This window comes from Platalea leucorodia (assembly GCF_965183815.1).
Source record: "Platalea leucorodia genome assembly, chromosome: 5".
Lineage (NCBI taxonomy): Eukaryota > Metazoa > Chordata > Aves > Pelecaniformes > Threskiornithidae > Platalea > Platalea leucorodia.
The window spans coordinates 91,618,337-91,640,913 of NC_138827.1; the positions used below are offsets into that span (position 1 = coordinate 91,618,337).

Sequence of the window (22,577 nt, forward strand, 5' to 3'; positions counted from 1 at the left end):
AGCCCTGTGCAGAGCAAGGCAGGGCAGTGCAGTGCTGCGTGGTGCCATGCAGCGCAGTTAGGTGCAGCGCAGCGTGGTGCGATCGACTTAGGTCCATGCAGTGCAGCGGGGAGCTGTGCATCGCATCCCTGCCTGAGATTCAGCGCACCCCACAGGGCTCTGGTTGCCTTGCCGCTATTAAAACCAGTTTTGGGTTGGGGTACCAGGTCTCCAGCTCAGCAAGGCCCCTCATTCTCTCCCTGAGACAGAGCTCCTTGTCCCTGGGAGTCCTGTGCCTTGAGGAGTTTGCTCCAGGCCATGAGTCTGGAATCCTTCTGCCTGGAAGCAAAGGTCCTGCTGTGGCCAACCCATCCCAGCACGCGAGTCTGGGGCTGGGATTTCATTTTTCGTGCGCAACACGGCCTTTTTCCAGCTTCTCAGTCCACAAATACTGTACAACAGAGTTATCCCCAAGTTTCTAGTACAGAAACTAGTAAAGAAACTTCTACCACCGCCACTGGGGATAAAAATTCATCTGAAGTGTTGCATGGGCAGCTGCTGTGAAGAGCAGCAACTTTTTATATTGCCACCTACAGATGTCGTAAGCACTTTTCCCCTCTGCAGGCAGTGGGAACATCGCGGCAGGGTTTTCAGACATCCTGGCAGCTGTTGGCAGCACAGGTCTCCTTTGGACTATGGCAGAACAATTTCACAAATCTGTCACACAGACAATACACAAAAACAATTTTGTCTTCTGTCTTTTCAGCTTCTCACTATTTATAGCATCACTGTAATATAAAGATATTCAAATGTATAGCGACACTTCTGCTTGAAGTGTGTTCCTTTGTGTAAACAACAACGCAGAAATACAACATAGCTGTCTGAAACTACTTTTATTAAAGCCCATGTGTATGGCTTTTGATTGGCAGTTGTAAGATTATCACTGTAATTAAGTATACAGCTTGCAAAGATGTGCAAATACCATTATTTACTTGCTTCACAGAACTTTAAACCAGAAACAATGACTTTGTACATGGAAGTTGGATGTATGCAATGCAGAGGACCATAGAAAATGCCCGTAAGCAACAGGTATGAATATAGGAATTTATACCTAGGGAATAACAAAGTAAGCCACAACAGCATAAGGGGGGGTGAAACAATGAATGCAAAGTATATGTTCAATATTGGATTTTTTTTCTTCAGGACTCTTAGCACCAACAAGGGTCAGTGGATGTCTGAGAATGACTGAAAGCTCCGCTGGCGAGAGAAGTTATTCCTCCAACACAGAGTGGTTTAAATAAATCCTCAAAGGCAGCCAGCCGCTTGGTGCTTTAAGGTTGTTGTGGTTTAACCCAGCAGGCTACTAAACACCACACCGCCGTTCACTCGCTCCCCCACAGCGGCTGCACTCCCTCCCCCAGCCAGCTCCCCCCAGTTTTTTGTTCAGCATGACGTCATATGGTGTGGAATATCCCTTTGGTCAGTTTGGGCCAGCTGTCCTGGTTGTGTCCCCTCCCAGCTTCTTGTGCACCTCCAGGCTCCTCGCTGGCCGGGCAGTATGAGATGCTGAAAAGTCCTTGCCTAGTGTAAGCACTGCTCAGCAACAACCAAAATGTCAGTGTGTTACCGACATTATTCTCATCCTAAATCCAAAACACAGCACTATACCAGCTACTAGGAAGAAAATTAACCATATCCCAGCCGAAACCAGGACAACGGTGAATACTGGAACTAGGAATATGCATAGATGCAATGGCCTACCTTACCCCTTTTACTTCAGGCCACAGGTAAGGCAGAGCAGCTCCCTCTCGTACCAGTCCCCTCTGCCTTGCGTAGGAAGATGTCAGGGCTACTTCTCACAGTTCTTCCCTATACCTCCGCAGACCTGAATTTGAAATGTGAGTATTGAAATAGCATGTTCTAAAATATTTGTTCATCCTGGCCTCATTGTGTTGATAATTTGAAGACATATGTAAACACATGGATAGGTAAACGAACACTTAATTTAAGAAACCTAGATGTAAACAAGAATCAAGAATTGCCCTGCTAATTCCCCACATGTAAAAGGCACTAAATTTTTCCAGACTATTAAGAATATTCTATCTTTTGAAAGTAATAAGGTATTCAGGATATGCCTGAATGTCATTAAATATGACGAACACTGTTGGACAAGCCACATTATCAACCACGCTGTCATACAGGTCAGTAGGATCTGCTGGGTTTTTGGATGGTGGAGTGATTAGTCCTCCGCTCCCAGCACAGTACTGCCCAGTTAGGACCCGAGCCAAGTACATGTATTTTCTGCCGTTCTTATCTGGTGTGGAATAAGTATCCTGAGCAGAATAACTTGCATCAACAGCAAAGTAGGTTCCATTTCCAATGACCGCAGCTGTTTGGAAAGACAATATTTTCAAATATAGTTAGTGTTCATATTCCCGTAAGAATCTCTAAAGCTCCCCTTTTTTTTTTAACTCTGCTGAAGTTATAAATTTGGTTAGAGTTTAAACAGCAAATTGTAGTAATAATCTTTTGTATCGGAATTCAACACGAATCCACTTAGATGTTGGGTAAGTATCAACACCCAGGTTTCGACTGCCCTTTCCTATGGGGAAAAGGGTTCCTCTCTGTTTAGCTTTGTTGTTTAGCTTGGAATCCATCAAATTGCAAATCTTCAGAGCCTTTTGAACTTAAAGTGACTATATAATTGTAATTACAGTTTTCTAGTTACACTTCACAGCACAAAGTCAGAGGAATCGCATTTCTTTGAGACAGATTTCTTTTTTCTGACATTGGTAGAAAGCTGTTCAGGCCAGACAGGTCCTTCCTATCTGGCTGCTCTGATCTTTGCATATTTTTGCATGGCTACCCAGCCTGACAGAAGGGAAGCATGCCTTTCCTATCATAAATCATGACTGATACGGAGAGATGCATTTCAATATTCACAGGCAGAGAGGACATGGGGATCTAGGGCTCTTGCTTCCCAAGTAAATCCAACCTCCTGGCACTACCAAAGAGCAGAAAAGCAAAACTACATCTCCTCTGGTCACGTTTTAAAAAGAAATGGTGGCTGCCATTTCTATCTGTGCACAGCCTGATATACTTTGTGTATGTTGGGCTTCATTTTCTCAAGAAAACACCAGCATAAGTACCTCTAGAGGATCCAGACAGAGAAATGTCTACTTTTGGATCCAGACCACACTGAAGTGTCAATTAGATCTGAGTTAAGCTGTCCAGTTCTCTCAAAATCAAGTCAGCTGTAGGCATGTACAATTATGTCTTAAGGAAGAAAACACTAAGAACAGAAAGTAAGGACTTTTGAAGTAAGGTTGCAAGACCTCTAAGAGTGACTGGCACCTCAATTCAGCCCAAGTTCCACTTCTTTGGATCCTGTCCTTCATCTTTGAATGCTACCAAATAATAAACATAACATGACTGTACTAGAGGAACTGGACAAAACAATCTTTGAACTAATGCAGAAAGTCTTTTTGCAAATACTTAATAGTTATCCATAACAACTATTAAAGGGAAAGAATTAATTAATGAATTTCAACTGATTTCATTTGCATAAAAATGGTAGGGGAGTGGGATCTTCTGATTGCTTGTGCTGTCTTTATCTTTGGAGGCAACAGGAAAAGTATCTACTTTGCTACCTGCCTTTGTCTAAGAAGGGAGGAGATACCAGCAGCTAGTGGTTGGTATCTCAGCTGAGGATGTTGAACATCAGTCCTTGGTCCTTTCTTTAGGCAGATCATACAAAACATTTCTCAAAAGCTGCCCAGGCTTCATTTCAGAGTAGGCAAGCTTTTTCTGATACCCTCTAGATGGTGGCACTCATCAACAGGGATTAACAGAACGGGTTAATTCCTCTGTCTATATAGATTATGCTCCAGAGTTGTTTATTATTTTGTTCTCCAACTCTATTCAGTCTTCATGTTGTGCCAACAGCACTATAACATTGACATTCCCTAGCACCTCATACATGTTTAGGAAATGAACTGGTTTGGATAATGACTCACCATTCTTTCCAGCAAACCCACGATCAAATCCATTGTAGTTGATCATGCTCAATGAGGATGGAGCTGTCCCATGAAATAGCAGCTTCTCATTAATTTGATTTTTGTTCTTTGCACAGAGAGAGATTTTCTTGATTTGGTATGTCTGCCAGAGGAAGGGATTTTGTATTCTTTCAATCTGCAAAATTACAAAACAAAACTATACTTATACTGGTATGGACCAATATTTATCATGGCAGGAAAGCATTAAAACCAAACCAAACTGGAAGAATGACAGTAGTTTTCACTATGCCCTGTTAGTGTGTGGTTTGGGTCGGCGAACTGAATACATGAGCTCCCTGAAAAATCAGAAACCAAAGTAGCTTACAAGAGATTTTCAAGCTTGGTAATTTTTGGCATACATTTGTCTTGCCTAGTATACCAGGTACACAGGCAATCATGGTAGCTGTGCATTGTCATTTTTAGAAGTAGGCTGTTGTACCACTGCTAGAGGCAATGATGTAAGATGCCTTCCATACATCCTAATCATCTTTACTGATGATTTTCTCACTAAAGGGTAGACTGTAGCAATAGCATTACGTTGAATTTAAGTTTCTCTTCTAGATCTCAGCCTGGAAGTCGAAATTACTTCCTTTACTGTGTAGCTTAGCAACCCGTAAGAAACTCCTATATAAAAATAAATTGGTGGGAGGATAGGTGTTGCTGGCTCCCTATGCCAACAATGTGAATATAGCTCAGGGGAAACAGTGCGTCTGTGTCAAAGCATAATCCTAAAGGCATTGCTGTAACAGCTTTCCATTTTCAATGGAAAAAGACTTCATGTCATCACCTGATTTTTTCCATTGTACACTAATATTTTGTTCTATTTGTGTCTTAGTGACCATGCTCATAGAATCTCATGATGGAAGAAAATTTTTCAAACACATATTCTCACTCTTAATTTCATTGTATTTTCTCCTATTTATCACTCCTCCTGATTCTGAATAATTCCGTCTTCTCCCTGGCACTTAAATCTCTGTACACTGTGTTGCAGCCTTTTCAATAAGCAGAATCAAATCTTGGCACTTTGGTTAAAACCAACGCTCTAGCCTGAAAACCTCTAGGACTGACAGGGAAGAAGTAGTAAAATAGTAAAAAGCTTTATGGCCAGTCTGCAAGGACTTTGTGTTTTCCTTTGTATTCTGAATGCGTTTGCTCATGCTTCCATTTCAATATAGAATTTCCTAATTGGAAATACCACATTAACTACTGAGTACCACGTTAGTTGAACATAGAGTCAGCCTGAAGACTGATGGTCACTGGTTTTGCATTATTAGAAGGCAGAAACAGCAGGGCAACCCTTAGGAAATTTGATTTCATTTATATCCACCCTGTACAGTGCTGGGGAGACTGACATATGAAAGGTGTATTAGGTTGCAGACACCTTACAAACAAATATTTAGAAAGTGTATTAATGTTTTTAGCCCAAGAATTCATTTTTTCCGCCCCCCACAGGATTTCACCTTCTCTATGACAAGGCTGGGACAGGTTTTCCTAAATTTGTTCTGAACATCCAGATATTCCTGATGTGATGGCTTGAGATTCACCAGTTTCACCCGTTCCTCTCGCATGTCTTCCCACTGCACAGGGAGCTTTATTGACTGCTTATCTGCAAAACAGAGATTGCATTATTATCACAGATATCTAGCTCAGTTTTGTAGGCACGTCTTACAAACCAGCTGTAGGGCTGCGAGGACAGTACCTTACGCAATACTTTATTCCAAGAATACTCTCTCTCTTCAATATATCACTGGCTCTGTAATGCAGTGTTAAGACTTTCCATTTTCTCTAGTCTAATTATCCCCATACCAATACCTAACTACAACAAGTTTGAAAACCACAGAAGAATTTTACACATTCTTCATACACCACTTCCTTTGTCGGACTTAAATCTATGAAATGAGCATGAAATCTATGCTCACTAGTCACATACGTACGGATAATATTTGTATTTAAAACATATGTTCTGATTTCAGTCGTACCTGCCACTAGTTATGAAATTAAAACTGCTGGCGATGGCATACCCGGGGCAGGGGGGGGTGGGGAGAAAAAGGAAAAAAAAGGAAAAAAGCCACGGAATAGCTTACTTCTTTAGAATACCTGAGTGTGCATTTATCAAAATTATCATTCAATAATGACTATATTAAAGTTTTATTTTTATTAAACAAAGCTGTATTTTACCTTCATTCTTCGGCACACGTTGAATGTTTATAGTTTTTCCTTGGTCATCAGTAGCCTGTAGAGTATTCAGATCCACCGTGTAGTAGTTCTTCTTAATTTTGACAGGAAGATGTGTTTTTTTAGTTATTTTGGCATCCTCCAGCTGCATATTTGTCAGTTTATCAAAAGCAACAAAGTTATCATTGCTTCCTTGATACCTCCATTCTACCAGGTTATAAACAAGTTCTGCCTTGGATTGTTCTTCTTCAAAATCCTTAATTTTTTGGATCATTTTTTGAACTTCCGTAGAAACAAACCAGACATCCCTGCTAATACCAGAAATTTTAATGCAAGGCGAGGAAAGTTTATTTTCAAGCTGAATGGTAACATGTTTTCTTCTCTGGAGATCTGCCAAAGCGTCAATTTGCCTCTCATCAAATTTTTCAATTAGCTCATCTGAAATACTGTTTTCAAGCTGTTCCTTTAAAATTAAATTCTTTATCCAGGACTCAGTTGCATCCACATCTTTTTGGCTTTCTCCACAAATTTGAAATGTGGCTAAATCAACTTTCTTCTCCAAAACCACAGGCTTTTTCGTCTCAGTGGGTTGTTTTCTGCCCCAAAAAAGTGCTGTGAAGAAATATATGTTAATTATTAGTTTTAAATAAAAGAGCTTTAGTTTTATGTGCCCATGCACATGGAAAACCCACCCACTTACATTTAAACAGAGACATCCATGAATCTGTTGTGGATGAATCTGAATTTTTTCTTTTCTTCATGCTTTCATAAAAGTCTCTGAGCATATGTGTCTGGAAGATGACAATTTTAATTTTTTTCAAATGCTGCACTGATCTTCTGCTTGCAAATTCCACTATAGCATCCAACATGTTATCAGCTACCTTTGCTGGACTCTGTCCTGCCTGACCTAAACAAAAATTAAAGGCATGCATCAGTGAACAGTACTTAAATCAAGGCAGCATCCAGAAAACAGAGACCATGTCCCCAGCTCATACAGACTGGTGTCCCTCTCTCCTCCCCCATTACACTTTCTGGCCAAAGCCCCAGGCTTAACCTCAGCTTTACACCTAAGCCTGTGAGCTCCAGGAGTTGACACCCTACACAGACCCAGGAAGCCCTTCTGGGATTCTCCCCCTGTTTACTTTGAGGCTCCAACAAGCACTTCAGCCTTAGCATCCCCCTGATATTTTTAAATCCACACATCACTAACTCTATCCCCATCTTTAAACCGGCTACCTAAGTCAAACCAAATCAAAATCAGCAGAGGATTTTGGCACAAGCCTACAGTGTATTTCAACATACAAACAGGAACATCAAGCTCAAAACAACTGCTCTCATTCCCCTACAACAAGCCTGAAGTGCAACCTAAAGCTTATCCCAAAACATTGGTGGGAGCCCTGCCAATTTCAGTCATGGCATCCCTTGGACAGCCCTCGTGACACCAGCATGCAGATGATGTTGGCAGTCCAGGGGACCTGCCGTAACTATTACTGTGGAGTCCAAACACTGACCCACGCACCAGCTCCTACCCTAATCTAGCACGCTGAGCAAAGACCAACTCGCAATTTCTTTTTCCAGTCAAGGGGAGCCTTGGTCTGAGAAGGATACCCTGCTTTCTTCAAGCCCCACTCCCCAAACTAACCAGAAGCTTAAGCCAAATAAGCTAGCCTGCCTCTAGCCCTACGCTGGAGCAGGTAGGCTGAAACAAGACCTATAAAAGGTGTAAACTGCAGGTATTCTGTACCCAGCCCACAATTTCCATAGTCAGCCAGCCAAGGTTTTGGTCTCAGGACAACTCCAGCTTTTTTCACCTACAAACCCTAACCCCAGCCCTTCTGTGGAGCTAAAATCCCAAAGCAGGGTCGATGGGAAGTCTGAAGAAAGGTACAGGGTGGCCAGCTGAGATACACAGTCTGTTTTGGGGCAGAATGTCTTTTATGGAGCAATACCTTTTCTTTAGGTGTTCTTGCTCAATCAATATTGACTGTAATATTTATACTTTTAAAAAAAGCAGCATTTTTGAAGTGGGTGGGTGGTATCTGAACTGACCACAATGAACTTTCACAAATCACAGTTTACTTGTACAAGTCTACTGTTATCCATATCAGAGGTCTTAACTTTGTCCCAGTTTCTGAACTACCCCCATCACAGCCCTCATCGCTTTCCCAAGAAAAAGCAAACCTGTTCCAATTGCTGGGAAGGCGACAGATTTGTACATCCTTAGCTCACACTCGTGAAGGACTTTGGAGACCTGACTCTTTATGTTGCTATTGTGAATCAAGTGGATGATTTTACTGCACAACAGGTTTCCACCTTCTGTAGTGATAAAGCCACTTTGACACTGCCCAGCTGGAAGAGAGAAGATAAAGGAGACATAACATTTTCAAAGTGGCTATCTCTTCTCATAAGACAGCTGGTTGTATTGATGCTAGTGTACACTGGAGTAATACACACTAGAAGGGAATTGGAAAAAGTGGAAAGAAATCCACTGTGAGCTATATTATCCTGGTTTTAGTTGATTCCAGTTTTCTCCATAAATATTCTGATTGCAGAATTTCTTTGAGAAAGCAATTCAAGTAATTGGATGTTTTCTAATTTCTCAAGATCTCTCCTACAAAGTAGTTTGCTATTAAGTACAACTTAGGAATTTATGTTGAATTTAAATACAGCTCACTTTTATTTAAAAGCATGCCAATAGAATGTGCACAATTCAGTTATATGAGAAATCCTGTCTTAGGCCCCTTATTCCTTGAAACTTCAAACTCTTATTCTGCAGAAGAGCTGAATGGTTAAAATAATATCATTAAGATAATGACCAACTGATCTTAGAACTGTGGTAATGAATCTTTAAAAAGATGTTTGTGCTTTTTCAGAGCACTCACATTTGATTACAAACACCTCAAAATGGATTACAAACACCTCATATGGTGAGGATGAATGGACTGATGAACACAGAGTTACATACCACTTCACTGGTCACAAAGGTAACGACTGATTTTAAGATGCTCTGCATGTGCTGAGATCAGGATGATAAACAGGGAGAGCCTGCAGAGCCAAAAGCTGGGAAAAATATCCAGGAAACTCCATCTTGAAAGTTAACTTCTGGACTCGGAGCAGGAACGTTTTATTTTTGCAACCAGAATGCGTTCCTTCCTGTGCTCGTAGGAATCAACCACAGTGAGCTGGGATTTTACTGCTTTACTGGTCTGGCAGAATGCAGTCTACAGATGAACTCATGATCAGGGTGATAAGCAGAGTTACATTATTTCAATAAAAATAATTACGTCTTTGTGAATATAAGCCCAGATTTGCTATTAGCTTTTAAAAGCCAGTCCTCCACATGCTTACACCAAAAGACAGTCTTCCACCACTTTGTTCAGTTTCAAAACTCTAGCTCTCCTGTAGCTGACAATAGGTGAGCTTAAAAATTATGCTCAGGTCAATGGGACTGTTTCTGTTCTGAAGTCAGGAACGTGAGTAATTTCAGGGGTAAAGAACTTAAATTACATTCATTTCCAAGCATTTATTAGCATCAGAAAACTGTATCCATCGTCTGTTCAGTTGTGAAAAGAAAAATTCTCAAAGCAGATGTCACAACAACAGGACTTTTCAGAACTCCTAAAAGTGAAAGCTATTTTTTCAGGTAAAATAATTATACCATCAGAGTAGAGAATTATAAAACAACTTTAAGTTTTCAGAGAGAACAAAAAAAAAATTATTCAAACAAAATAGTATGCTTTCACATACCGTATTGAGTACATTCTCCTTCTATCTGGGAACCAGCAGCATCCATGATTGCTCTGAAGACCCCTTAAATTATACAAGAAAAGCATATGCGTTCATTAAGTCAATTTAGCTATTTCTACTCAAAACTATGCCCAACAAACACCCCAAATTCTCATTGGGCAAGATCCCACAAAGTGCAAAACCTTGCCAGTTCCCCTAAGTGGCCTCTGTGACTCACTGTACTGGCTGCAAAGAGAACATTGCCTTCATTATTGATTAGAAATCATTAAGAATAACTCCTATTTCATCATTTCACCAGCCAGTAGTATGCCCCTCACCAAAATCTGATTGCGTCAAATTATATTTGATGTTCTTCATGCTTGCAGTTCACAATGTCACCAAAGAATCCTCTGCTTCTTACTGGTCAATTTACTTAACCAGGGCTTTGGCTTACAGTGGAACATACTAGGACAAGAGCAGTTTTGCAGAATTATATTTGATCTAAAAATTCCCTTTGATTCAAGAATTTTTGTTTTTAAACAAGAAATATCTGGTCAGAGGCCTTCTGTTTGAGTAGTTTAGAAACTAAATGGAATATTCAGGACATCTAAAAACCCTGCTTAAGATCTATTTCCTGACTAATCACAACTCACTCTCATCTGAAAAATACTTCATAAAAGTTTCACATATGGACAATTCTTTCCCTTCCCCCCTTCTAAAAACTAGCACAAATTCATCACTGACGAGCTACCTATTCAATACAATACCTGATGTGGAATTAAATGTTGAATTTGATATGTTTACAATAACTTCTGTATCCTCTTTGGTAATGTCTCCACTAATTACTTGGAGCGTAATGGAACCAATCTGCATTTCATAAACTCCCAATACTTCAGTTGAAACAGGACTAATGAAACCTGCAAGGGAAAGAAAACCACCTTAAAACATTTCTCCTCTAGTTTGGGGTATTATTCTCTTCCATTGATGGAAACTTCAACTCATCCTTTTGAGGAATACGCTCTAGATCAGTTTGATGGACCTAGGGAGTCTCTGCCTTTCTCTTTATTCCACTTCTGAAAGCAGGAAGGTGCAGTATTCTTCCCGTTTAAATATTGTGAAAGTGAAACCATTTCTATTCCTGTAAATTCATGCAATATAAATTCAGAAAGTACTCTTGGGGTTATGTGATCTGACCAGCTCTGTAACAGAGCTTCCTGAATTAACTCTAAGAAATGGAGTATCCAGCTTAAGCATTGCCAGTAATGGAGATCACACCACTTGTGTAAGTTATTTCATCGTTACCCTCACAGAACTGTTCCTTACCTCTAGTCTAAACTTACCTAATTCATATTTTACCTGCACACTCTTAACTTCATCGCACTGATACTCACAGCAACTGAGAAGAAAGAGCTATATATTCTTATGAATAAGCCTCTGCCATTGATGCCGTTCACTCATATGTTTTTGCTATTGTGTCACACTACCATCAATTAATAAATGGAAAGGCAATTATCCATTCTGTATATCTCTATATAGGAGATTAAAGGTACAGAAATACATGTTATTTATGGCTTGTTTGGCAAAGTGATACCAAGTCCTTATACCCTTTGAGTAGGACAAACTAACAGTTTTCCCACCAGGATATCCTCTTCCACGGGACAAGACTGGCCTCACTAAGAGATCAGCACGCCCTCAACAAAAGAAGTTCCTCTTTAAGATTTTTACAAATGGAGTTTAGGAATGGCAGTTCATTAGGAGGAAGAAAAATGCTCTGTCTTGATGACATTTCGCCTGTTTCCTAATACGTATAGAACCACGTTACAGTATTTACATTCTCCCCCGTGTCCCACCTCCTGCCCCTACACAACTTACTGGACTGTGGTGCTGCAGCACTGCAACTTCCAGCTATCCTACGTTCCAGTTCAGTGGTAAAAGCCTAAGAAGAGAAAAAAGGTACCAAAGATAGTGTTTCAGAGTTTATATACTGAATATTTCTATAATTAACATTAACAGTCATGTAGCTCTTGCTGTGCCATCTGACACATTTTACAGTCGTGTTTAGGTATCATTAATAACAGTGGAAGCCTCAGTGTGATAAAAGATACTGCCTTAACATTGCCAGAACTCCTCTGTCAAAGGATGAGTGAGCATCTACAGGTGTTTACAGTGCCAGCAGCGAGGCCAATTTTGTCTGCAGCTTGTGCTTGCTGAGAGTTTATATTTCAGAGACACTGAATGAGACACTGGAGAGACATCCCACTGTCACCGGGCCCACAGCAGTAAGAAAGTGCTAAATTATTCCCTTAAGAAAGCAATATAACTAAAATATATTGTTAAGGCATAACTAGACCAGTATATAACATAGATGCCTTTGTCCTGAGAAGAACAACTACCTGAATGTTTTCCTTATCTCTTGGATGCAAGAGAAAATGAACTTCCTGAAGAGTCTTCTGAGTGTGACTACTACTGAACTTGAATACCACATCAAACATTAACTTAGAAACAACGGTTTTAGGAAATCCAAATCCTCCAGTTCCAATAGCTGGGAAAGTGATCGAATTCAGTCCAAGTTCTTCAGTTTTCCTCAAGCAGTAATTGATTATATCTTCTAGGGTCTGTAAAACACAGCAAAGATACTTTTTTTTTTTTTTTTTTTTAAAAAAAAGGCATCATTTATTATTAGTTCCATAGAGACTATGCTGATATGAGAAAAAGCTCTCTACGCACCAAGGCATCTTTAAGGTCACTCAAACAGAAGTAAATGGAGTTGAGTTATCTCAGCTAACTATTTTAAATCCTGAAACTTCAGGATAGGATCCCAAATAAATCTGTTTTCAAAATCAATTTTTTTTTTTTTTTAAATAATTAAAATGTACCTTCAGGGTCTGTCCTTTATCTCCATCGCACAAGGGCATTATGGCATGAAGCACAGACTTGCAGGACAAACCACATCCACTGGTGCAGAGCACACTCCCTTGACCAGCAACCTGTCTTTGTTTTTCTTTGTCAAACTCTACTTGGAGCGCTGGTCCAGCCTTTTCCAGCAAGGCTTTGCAAAGAGGCCCCACGCCAAATTTCAGATCTGTGCCAACGCTGTTGACGATAACATCCGTCTGCAACAAAATTACAACAAAAATATCTATAGCCAGACTTCAAGTAAAAATATGCATCGAGAGTAATAGCACTACCAAAGCAACGCACAGCACAAAAAACAAGATACCAACGGAGAAATAACCTGGTTTTCAGCACAGCTTCTGCATACTGAGTATTCCTGGACTTGTAGGAAACCTACGGTAGGCAGCATCAGACCCACTGTGAGTACCAACACCACAGGTGTCTATCTATGTGCGAGCAGGTCATCCAACCGTCCATCGCTGTCAAGCCCTCAGTGGAGGTAAGGCTGTGACTCACCTCGTCCCAAGCAGACGCCAATGTCTGGGCAGGTGAAATAAACCCAGCCTCTGCAGTCTGCCTCATCCCCTCTCCCCAGACCCAGCCTTTCCTACATTTCCCTGTGAAGCGTCATAGAATCGCAGAATACCAGGTTGGAAGGGACCTCAAGGATCATCTGGTCCAACCTTTCTAGGCAAGAGCACAGTCTAGACGAGATGGCCCAGCACCCTGTCCAGCTGAGTCTTAAATGTGTCCAGTGTAGCGGAGTCAACCGCTTCCCTGGGGAGATTATTCCAATGATTGACTGTTCTCATCGTGAAAAATTTTCCTCTCATGTCCAATCAGAATCTCCCTGGGAGTAACTTGTACCCGTTACCCCTTGTCCTCACCATGTGACTCCTTGTAAAAAGGGAGTCTCCATCTTCTTTGTCTCTCCCCTTTAAGTACTGGTACATGGTGATGAGATCACCTCTAAGCCTCCTTTTCTCAAGGCTGAACAAGCCCAGCTCTCAGCCTATCCTCATACGGCAGGCTTCCCAGACCCTTGAGCATCTTGGTGGCCCTTCTCTGGACCCTCTCCAGCCTGTGCACACCTTTTTTGTATAACGGGGACCAGAACTGTACACAGTATTCCAGGTGTGGCCTGACGAGCGCTGAGTAGAGTGGGAAGAACTGCTGCAGTATTGCTCCTTCTTCTCTAGCATCATCACAGGATGCAAAATATATGTATCATATAAGGTACACGTAATGTAGAAAGCTTAATGCCCTTTTTCTCCTTTTCACTGGCGTGGGATTGTCTACACCTTGTCAGAAAAGCAGCACCTCATGCACCAAAACGAGGTGAAGGGAGGTTGTTGTGCTCTCATGAAGTAAAACAGAGCCCCAAAGTCTGGTGTTTGCTTTGCTTCTTTCCACTGGAGACATTTTAATTACAAAGTATTTTAAATCTGTGTCATATTGAGGTTCTTTTACATCTAGTATTGCTCTTCTATTGGAATAGGCTTTTACAGGCACCAAAATGACAACTGAAGCAACTAATATTGAAACAACAATAATAATTATAATTTAGGGAGATTTTAAACTTCCAAAATATAAAAATCAGGGGGTGTTAAAAAAGAGAGATTTATCAAGATGCAGTTTGCATCACTGAAGAAAAAGACATAAGAGAAAGAAACTACGCCAGAAGTGTAACTTGAGTCTTGATGGTCTAGATGAGCAGTAGTTAAACTCTGTTAGCAAAAAGAATGAAAAAAGAAAATGGGGGAAAAGTAAGTGGAATCGGGTCTAGACTTTGGCAAAACAATCTAAGCATGCACTCTTCTGTGGGTTCGCTTTTTTAGAGCCCAGTAACTTCTTCATTGACTGTGTCTTTAATCCATACAAAGAGAAGGGAACTAAAAAAAATAAGCTATATCCTTCCTGTTAGCATGACTCACAACAGCAGCCCAGGCAGGTGCTGATTTCCCGTAATATCCAACCAAGATAGCTACAGATCATATAAATGCTTTTAGAAAGTATTTTAATATTTCCCTTTTAGGAAAAAAGCAAACTGTTTTACATGTTGACCTTAGATCTGGAGAACAAATAAAACCTAGGTGGGGACAAAACATCCTGAAATTCACAGCTGCCCACTAGAAATGGCTGCAGAGTGACAGATCCCAACCTGAAATCCATCGATTTTGCAAGCTTGCATCCTTGTTTAGCTAGCACATCATAGCCATTGTTTCCTTACATAGCAATTGCCTTGTAAAACAATATAACTTACTGTCCTTCCTTTTCTATTTAAATTTAAAGATCTTCACATCAAGTCAGAGAGGAAGTGAAAAATTAAAGACCTACCGTGGCTTCCTGAATGCTTTTCTCCTCTACTCGGATGCGAAGTCCTTCATTTGTTGTAACCGTTTGCAGATCATCTCTAGTCATCTGCAGAACCTCTCTTCTCTTCTCCTTCTGGCTTTCTCTCAGCTTAAGGTTTTCCAATTGTGGCATAGGCAGCATCGGGGAGGATGATTTGGCTGTAAACACTTTTTTTACTGTCTCAGTCAGAACCTGAACTGTTTCTTCCACATCACCCACAAGATGAACCTCCTTCAAGCTGCTGTCCCCCATGGATTCTTCCAAGGTCTCCTTAATGGAGGATACAATCGAATTCATACACAGTTCCAGTGGGAAGCCAAAAATCCCTCCGCTTGTAGCGTGCAGAGCTATAGAACGAAGATTGTATGTTTCGGCTAGTTGTAGGCTTTTCTTCACTGTCTTTCTTAACAAGTACACGCACTTTCCTGCTTCATCCTTCCTCCACCTGGGCCCGACAGCATGAATGACATTCTTGCAGGGGAGCTTCCCAGCGCCCGTGATGACTGCGCACCCAGGCTGCAAACTCCCGTTCTTCCTCACCAGCTCATCGCACTCCTGTTGCAGCTCTGGACCAGCCGCTTTTAACAGTGCCTCAGCAAGGCCACCGCTGTGTTTTAACTCTTCATTAGTAGCATTTAGCATAACGTCAACAGGACGAGTGCACAAGTTACCTTTATACACTGCTACTACAACTCCACCTGGCAGCATTTTCTTGTAGTAGAGCTTTCCTTTCTCTTTATCACCAACCTTTTCACTCTTCTGTTGCTGTTGTTGTTGTTCTTCTTCTTCTTCTTTCAGCCTAACCAAACAGTTAAATTTCTGCTTTGCCTCAAAAACACAAGAATCTTTCCTCTCAGTGAAGAACTCTTTGGCTCCTGGTTTATCAATTGGCACATTTTTCAAGTAAAGGGATGAGAGAATTTTTTCAAATGTGGTGACTGCTTTTGGCACTTCTGCTCTTGGGCCACTCAGGGAAATACACGGCGTCTTGGTGTCAAAACATACTGTCACACCTTTCTTCCTCAATTCAAGACAAACACCAGATTTTTCCTTTTCTACAAACTGCACTACCACCACCGACTTAGCTGGGATTACTTTTTCCATGTGTGTGTTTCTATCTATAAAATCATTAAGTTTCTGATAAACTTCTGTTACGGCCTTTAAAAAGCCAGCAATAATCACTTTATTTTCTTTTCCAACAGGTTCATCAATGACTACGGTTTCCTGGGCAGAATTGTACTTCTTATGCAAGGAGGCAAGAAGACACCTCCACTGCTCCTTTTTAATGACCTCACCATCCTCAACGTTGATGCACTCATATTCTAAGTCTGTCTTTATTTGCTTTTCTGCTTCTAAAAGATCTTTGGGACCATCTCCAAATAGCAACACAGCATCATCATCAAGCTCATAAAAAGCATTAATTTTTTTCCTAGTGAATAACATCTCTGACACTGTTTTATTATCTACACGCTGTAGATAGTGGAAAACATGGGGATCAATGGTAAGTGATGTACATGGCATGTTCAATACCTTTTCCAGTAAGTCAGCTTTGATTTTATATACTTCTGTGGGTAACCCACACAACTGAACAGTTTTTTTTGTGTCATCATAAAAGATCTTTAAGCACGGATATTCTTTGCGAATATTCTCTTCTAGCCCAGCATTGTGCAGAATGGCATACTTCCCTGGGATCACCGACACAGAAATTTCTATGCTTTGTTTTTCCCTTTCACTTTGCTTCATGGCTTTTTCCATGCATTCCCTCACTTCTTTCTCTGCACTGTCCACTGCTGCTCTGTTGCCTGCAATCACCACCATCTCCTCAGAAATATCAGTTATGATCAAAGAAACATCTTTCACCAATCTGTTTTTCACATCTTCCCAATCCACCGAATTTACTTTACATTTTATAGCTATGTAACGGGACATGATACGCGAGAACTCAGTAGAAGCATCTTGCTTCCATGTCTTGATCAACTTAATCATTGGCTTTTTCTGCTCGAAGAGAGATGGTGACGGGCACAACATAATTTCTGGGTGTGCACAGTCTGTCTGTGGCCATTTTAGCTCACAATGGCAAACTGCCATTTCCTGGTTTATGTCTTGGATCAGTTTAGCCTGCCTTTGTAAAAACTGCCAGATGTACGAATCTAGTGGTACCCCAATGGGGTCTGGCATCTTGATAGCGGGTCTTTCTTCGCCATAGAGAGCTGTTCCCAGGGAGCGGTAATACGGATGCACAGAAATTGGTGTCTGTTCCAGTAAATGCTGCTTTTCCAAAACAGTGTTGAGATCTAAGAGTTAGCACACATACATACAAACACACATATGTCATTAACTTCAAATCAAGCAAATGACTCTGTTCTTAGAACTATTACATTGAATAAAATTTTTTTTTTTCCCATTTGAAAGATCTATTTTTATGTCTTTCTGATTTCCAAACCACTCTGTAGGAGACAAGATAAGAGGTTTGGGTCCAGCCAGTTTGGTAAATATGCTTGTGCCTGTATTTGCCTGTACAGCTACACCTTGCTCTCATTTCCTAAGGAAACCTCACCACAGAGCAGGGCCATATCAAGGTGCTACTATGAAATGCTCCTTACTCTCAACTTAAAATAAAACTCTTTGTGCCAGTGCATTTTTAGTTTTGGTTTTGGTTTTTTTGTTTGTTTGTTTGTTTGTTTGTTTTTTTACACCATTTCAGTTGGAACAGACAAAGGAAAGGAATTATAACGTTGACAGGGACTTAAAATCACATTACAATGATCCAAATTACATACTAACTTAATGTACAAAATATTCTCAAGCAAATTGTGAGAGTCAGAAGAAAAACAATCACCTGACAGATATCTTTAATTAATAATTTACTAAGCCAGGAGACTCCTGACACAGATATATTTACTAGAGGTTGCACTAGCACAAAAACGGGACAGTGATTCAACACAAGGGATAGTAACAAGATTGCTCTTCAGCTCTGTTCTTCCCTGATGATGAAGATATTTGACCTTAATTAGTTTCTGAAAGCTAACCGTGAAAGCTGAAGTCATTGATAGATCCTGCTTCCTGTAAGTACAATTAATGTTGTATTGCAGATAAAAACCTCTGTAAATGGGGAGAAAACATCAGTGGGAAAAACCCATGCACAAAGCAGGTATTCAACTGAACCTCTGGCAACATAAAAAAAGCAGAGGTTGTGAAACCCTAGACATGCAGCAGTATTTCTAAATCCAGATCACTTCCCAGGAACAGGACAGTGCACACTGGCTTTAGCAACAGCAAGTCAGGCTTCTCTAGTGCCCAGATTGCAGTAATTTTCTTTCAGACCCTCTGCCTGAGAGCACTTTGGTCAGGCGAAGGACAGCGTTACCTTTGCGATCACAGAAAGTAATGATGGCCGAGTTCTCCTCAGGGAAGAGCTGGACGTCTGACACCGGCCCGCCCCCGTTCCGTGCGCTCTCAAAGTAAACGGTGATGTAGTCTGTGGAAACGCTGGCCGGTATGTTTTCAGCCTTGATGCTCTGGGTCAATTCAAGAAGCCTGGCAGTGACTTTGAATTTTTTAATTCTCTTGTTTTGTGAACATTTTTTGACAAATTCTTCAGTATCTGTAAAGAGAAGAGCAGTATGAACTGACCGTGTTTTCCTGGGTCATTATCAGCCCTGGCTATCACTTCTGGCAGAGAAATGAGCTGAGTCTACTGCTCTTTGCATTTGGAGCAAAACTGTCTTTGGTGCCAAATAACTCTGTGTTGTAATAAATATGGGGAAATGCACACAGCCATGTTACTCTCTGCTATTCACTACCACCACGTCTCTGTTCCCCTCTTATTCATCTCTTGTATAAACTAAGCACTTCTCACTGTGTCGCTTTCTTCTCAAATGGAGACTTTATATACTTCATCAATTTGCAGAACTCATCTCCACACTCGGTCCGCTTCTAATTCTTCTCTAACCAACCCAAAATAAGATAGAGGCAACGAAACATTCTCATCCAATTTCAATTAATGAAGATGCCACAATTTTCTTTTTTCCATGTAACATTTGCATCACAGGCATTTTCATGGAGCTGTATATAAGACTTGCATCTTTCTCGAGAGACTACAGTCCAGGTACTTTTTTAAAACTGTCTGAATCTCTAACGGGAGAGAAATCAAGCTCTAAAAGCTGTTATTCATGCACATACATGGCAATGAATGATGATGTTCATCCTGTCTTACCGATACTTTTTATAAAGGTAGCTACGGCAACATTTATTTCGGGTATCACTTCCACGGTGAAGTCATCATCTACTGTCAGGCCACTGATGTTCTCCAACAGCATACGTAAGCATTTTGGACTGCATTCTTGTATGTTTTCAAACACCACCGAAGGTGAGGTCTCTGCGGACTTTTCTGTGATGTTCTCTGCAGAGCCGGCTTCCTCCTGGAGTTCACTGTTTGGAACAAAACTCTCTGCTTTCTGCAAGGCTTCTGCATCATCTTCAACAGAAAGAGAAATAAGCCGCATGATATATTGGTACACGTTTTCTGGAATAAGCAGATTTTCCTTACCCTTTCTCTCCTTTCCTTTCCCCAGAAAAGAGATCATCTAACCAATCAAATTCTGCAGGGTACCTGGGGACATTTTGGGATCCAGAACAGCCCAGATGTGATATTCTGCAGGGCTGCAGGCAGCTTCTTCGGTGGCACAAAAACAGTCATAAGTAAACAAGTCCAAGGCCTCCGGGTCAGAGACATAAATAAAATAAAATAAAATCCATTGAGATAATTGGCCACAGCTGCTCAGGCGTTGGTAAGGGTTGTGAGAGACCCTGCAGCCTCTGCATCTGTTTCTTAGCCTGGGTGCAGGCGTAACAAGCCCGAACAGAGCTCGGGACATCCACAGGCACCATAGGCCACCAGTAGCTCTGCACTACTCGATGCAATGCCTCCTGATGACCACTGTGCCATGCCATCAGCGCGGCATGACAGCACCGAAGGACCCACGTGCAAAGGCGGCTGGTGGGCATGCAACAAAATTTTGTGGATAGAAAATATAACGGGGGTGCCACCAAGTACCCCAGAAGTTCAGTGGCACATCCCCAGCTTTGCAGACAGATGAGGGTGGAGGCAGGAGAGAACCTCCTAACAGGAACAACATGCTCCTCCGCATGCCTGAGCAAACTGAAAGTGTCAGGTATGTGGAGACACAACTGTCCAACAAGTCATGGAAAATGGCGGCCACAGAGAACTGCAACGTGGCAGGGGACTGGCACAGGCCAACGGGCACCCCAGGGTGCTCAAGATGGCCACACTCAAACAAAGGCAGCTCTCCCCACCTTGCCCCAAAAAACACAAGCATAAGCCCCTCTCAGTTTGGTAAACCAGTACATCCCTGCACCATGGCGGGGAGACGAGCACTGAATGAAACCCTGGTGCTCACCGCCCTCAGTGTAAACCTCCAGGGCCACCATCTCTGGCCACGGCAGAGGACAGGTACGACTGAGGGGAGAGGAGCTCGGCGGAGCAGTTGTACACCTGAGGCGGGGTGTGGGGGTAAGGTCTCTGCTTGCTTTTCCTCAAGAACACCCCAAAATCCCCAAATCCTGGGGCAGCGCCCAACAGGCCGGCTGTGGGGGCAGCCCCAAGGAGAGAGACAGAGGCGCGGGGCGGGAAGGCTGGAGCAGGCGGCAGCACGAACAGGCTGGCTCTGCCCGCTCGCCGGGCTTACGAGCTCTCCTGAGGTACAACAACTGATACCAAACCCATAACGTTTACAGAAGACAGCTGCTTTTCAAGGCCTACCAGCGTAAGCCTGGCAAGAAGAAAACAAAAGAAATCACGGCAGAAGCCATAGCTCTACAGACGCTAGTTGTTAATTTCTAGATCGCCGACTTGAATCATCTGCTCCGCTATGTCTAATGAAGAAAGTACGAAAAAGCGAAAACCAAAAGCTAGGCTGACCCAATAAAGCAATTAAAAGCAGCATCTGGAGATTTTCAGGGTCCTCTCCAGTATAACTAAAAAATAGTAGATGACAACTTTGAGTACCCACTTTTGAAAGGAGGAAAACCACACAAAACGGCACTGAACAAGACTTCACACAGCAAGGAAAAGATATGGCGGTAATCACTGAAGGACTTCCTGATTAATGGGTCTGTCTTGGGGGTGAGAATTTACTCTTCACGGATATGGGTATATTTGGCTGTGCAGTAATGTTTTCTAGATCGCTTTTTGAATCATGAAGCTTAGCAGAATATTGTCGAAAGAGGCCCTAACCAAAGTCACTGAGGTACTGGGGAGATGCACCACTTGCCTTTACCGACCCTCCTAACTGTAGGGAGCACAGAGGCACCAGGCCTGGGATTAAGACCTTCAATCTAGGTGTTTCTATACAGATCTTATCTTAGAGCAGTTATGCAAGATAAGGGAACTAAATCCCTCTCTGGAGATGCGCCTCTGATTAAAAACGATATTTCAGAAGCTAAAACCAGGCACGCGGTCTAAGTCTGGCAAGGTGAACTCCATTCTTGGTGATCAAGTCTACGGTGTTGCTGGCCAGACATCTTTCCCTGTATCACCCGAGTCAGGCTGCCAAACTCAGAAACTTCCAGCACAGCTCCCCACAGAACTGGAGCTGTGTGGGGAGAAAAGCACCAACATTTTTGTTTTATGAAAAATCAGCACACAGAGCGATGGATAACATTTTACCTTCTGTTTGAAGATTGCTTGTGGCATCCAGAGCCTAAAATAAAATGAAAGCAAAACATCAGTGACTGATTTGACACTCTCACCACTACTTCAAGGCTCTGGTTAGGATTAACATTTTTATTCACCTTTGTGGGAACTAATTTTTCTTTATATTCCTCCTCTTCAGCAGCTAGTGCCGTTTCAGGTTCTGTGACAATCAACTTCAGTTCTCTTTTTTCTCCCAAAAGCAGCTTATGAGACTCTCTCTCAAGAACTCGCTTCTTCACTAAAGAAAACCAAAAAACCTCAGTGACAATCTGAATAGAAATACAACTTTAGATTACACAGCACTTTTCCACCATTACACTATACCGTCCCATAAAACGAAAGAGCTTTAAACTTGTAACGCTAACACAGCACACACGAGGCTTTCCTCTGGAAAAGAAATGGAAGAACAGCAGAGGATATTATTTCCACAAAAAAAAACCCACTAGAGATGCAAAGCGAAGCTCCACCACACGTTTGCTGGCTGGTGTCCAGCGGGCAGCCCCGCGCTGGGGCTGCAGCACGAGGGTCCCGGTACCGGCCCCCTGCCTTGCACACCCTCTTCCAGCCAGGAGAATGGCTTGAGGCCGAACTTACCCGCTGGGCGAGTCAGCAGCTGGGAAGCATGATAAGGCAAAAAAGAGAAGTATATATATGTATGTCTTTATGCACACACATGT

General features: G+C 41.8%; 1 protein-coding gene across 1 annotated transcript in view; it reads right to left on the reverse strand.

Annotated features, from left to right (window-relative positions):
- Window positions 1-904: 904 nt before the first annotated feature.
- PARP14 (poly(ADP-ribose) polymerase family member 14) overlaps window positions 905-22,577 on the reverse strand; it is a 44,207-nt gene continuing 22,534 nt past the window's right edge. The window contains exons 21-36 of the mRNA XM_082311482.1: window positions 21,999-22,138; window positions 21,874-21,907; window positions 19,402-19,662; window positions 18,553-18,789; window positions 15,168-17,479; window positions 12,812-13,048; window positions 12,329-12,550; window positions 11,808-11,871; window positions 10,703-10,852; window positions 9,957-10,019; window positions 8,391-8,558; window positions 6,910-7,116; window positions 6,213-6,821; window positions 5,495-5,640; window positions 3,996-4,170; window positions 905-2,368 (exon numbers count right to left, since the gene is read on the reverse strand). Coding sequence (XP_082167608.1) covers window positions 2,079-2,368; window positions 3,996-4,170; window positions 5,495-5,640; window positions 6,213-6,821; window positions 6,910-7,116; window positions 8,391-8,558; window positions 9,957-10,019; window positions 10,703-10,852; window positions 11,808-11,871; window positions 12,329-12,550; window positions 12,812-13,048; window positions 15,168-17,479; window positions 18,553-18,789; window positions 19,402-19,662; window positions 21,874-21,907; window positions 21,999-22,138 — 5,315 coding nt within the window. The 3' untranslated portion in view covers window positions 905-2,078. The remainder of the gene's footprint in view (window positions 2,369-3,995; window positions 4,171-5,494; window positions 5,641-6,212; window positions 6,822-6,909; window positions 7,117-8,390; window positions 8,559-9,956; window positions 10,020-10,702; window positions 10,853-11,807; window positions 11,872-12,328; window positions 12,551-12,811; window positions 13,049-15,167; window positions 17,480-18,552; window positions 18,790-19,401; window positions 19,663-21,873; window positions 21,908-21,998; window positions 22,139-22,577) is intronic.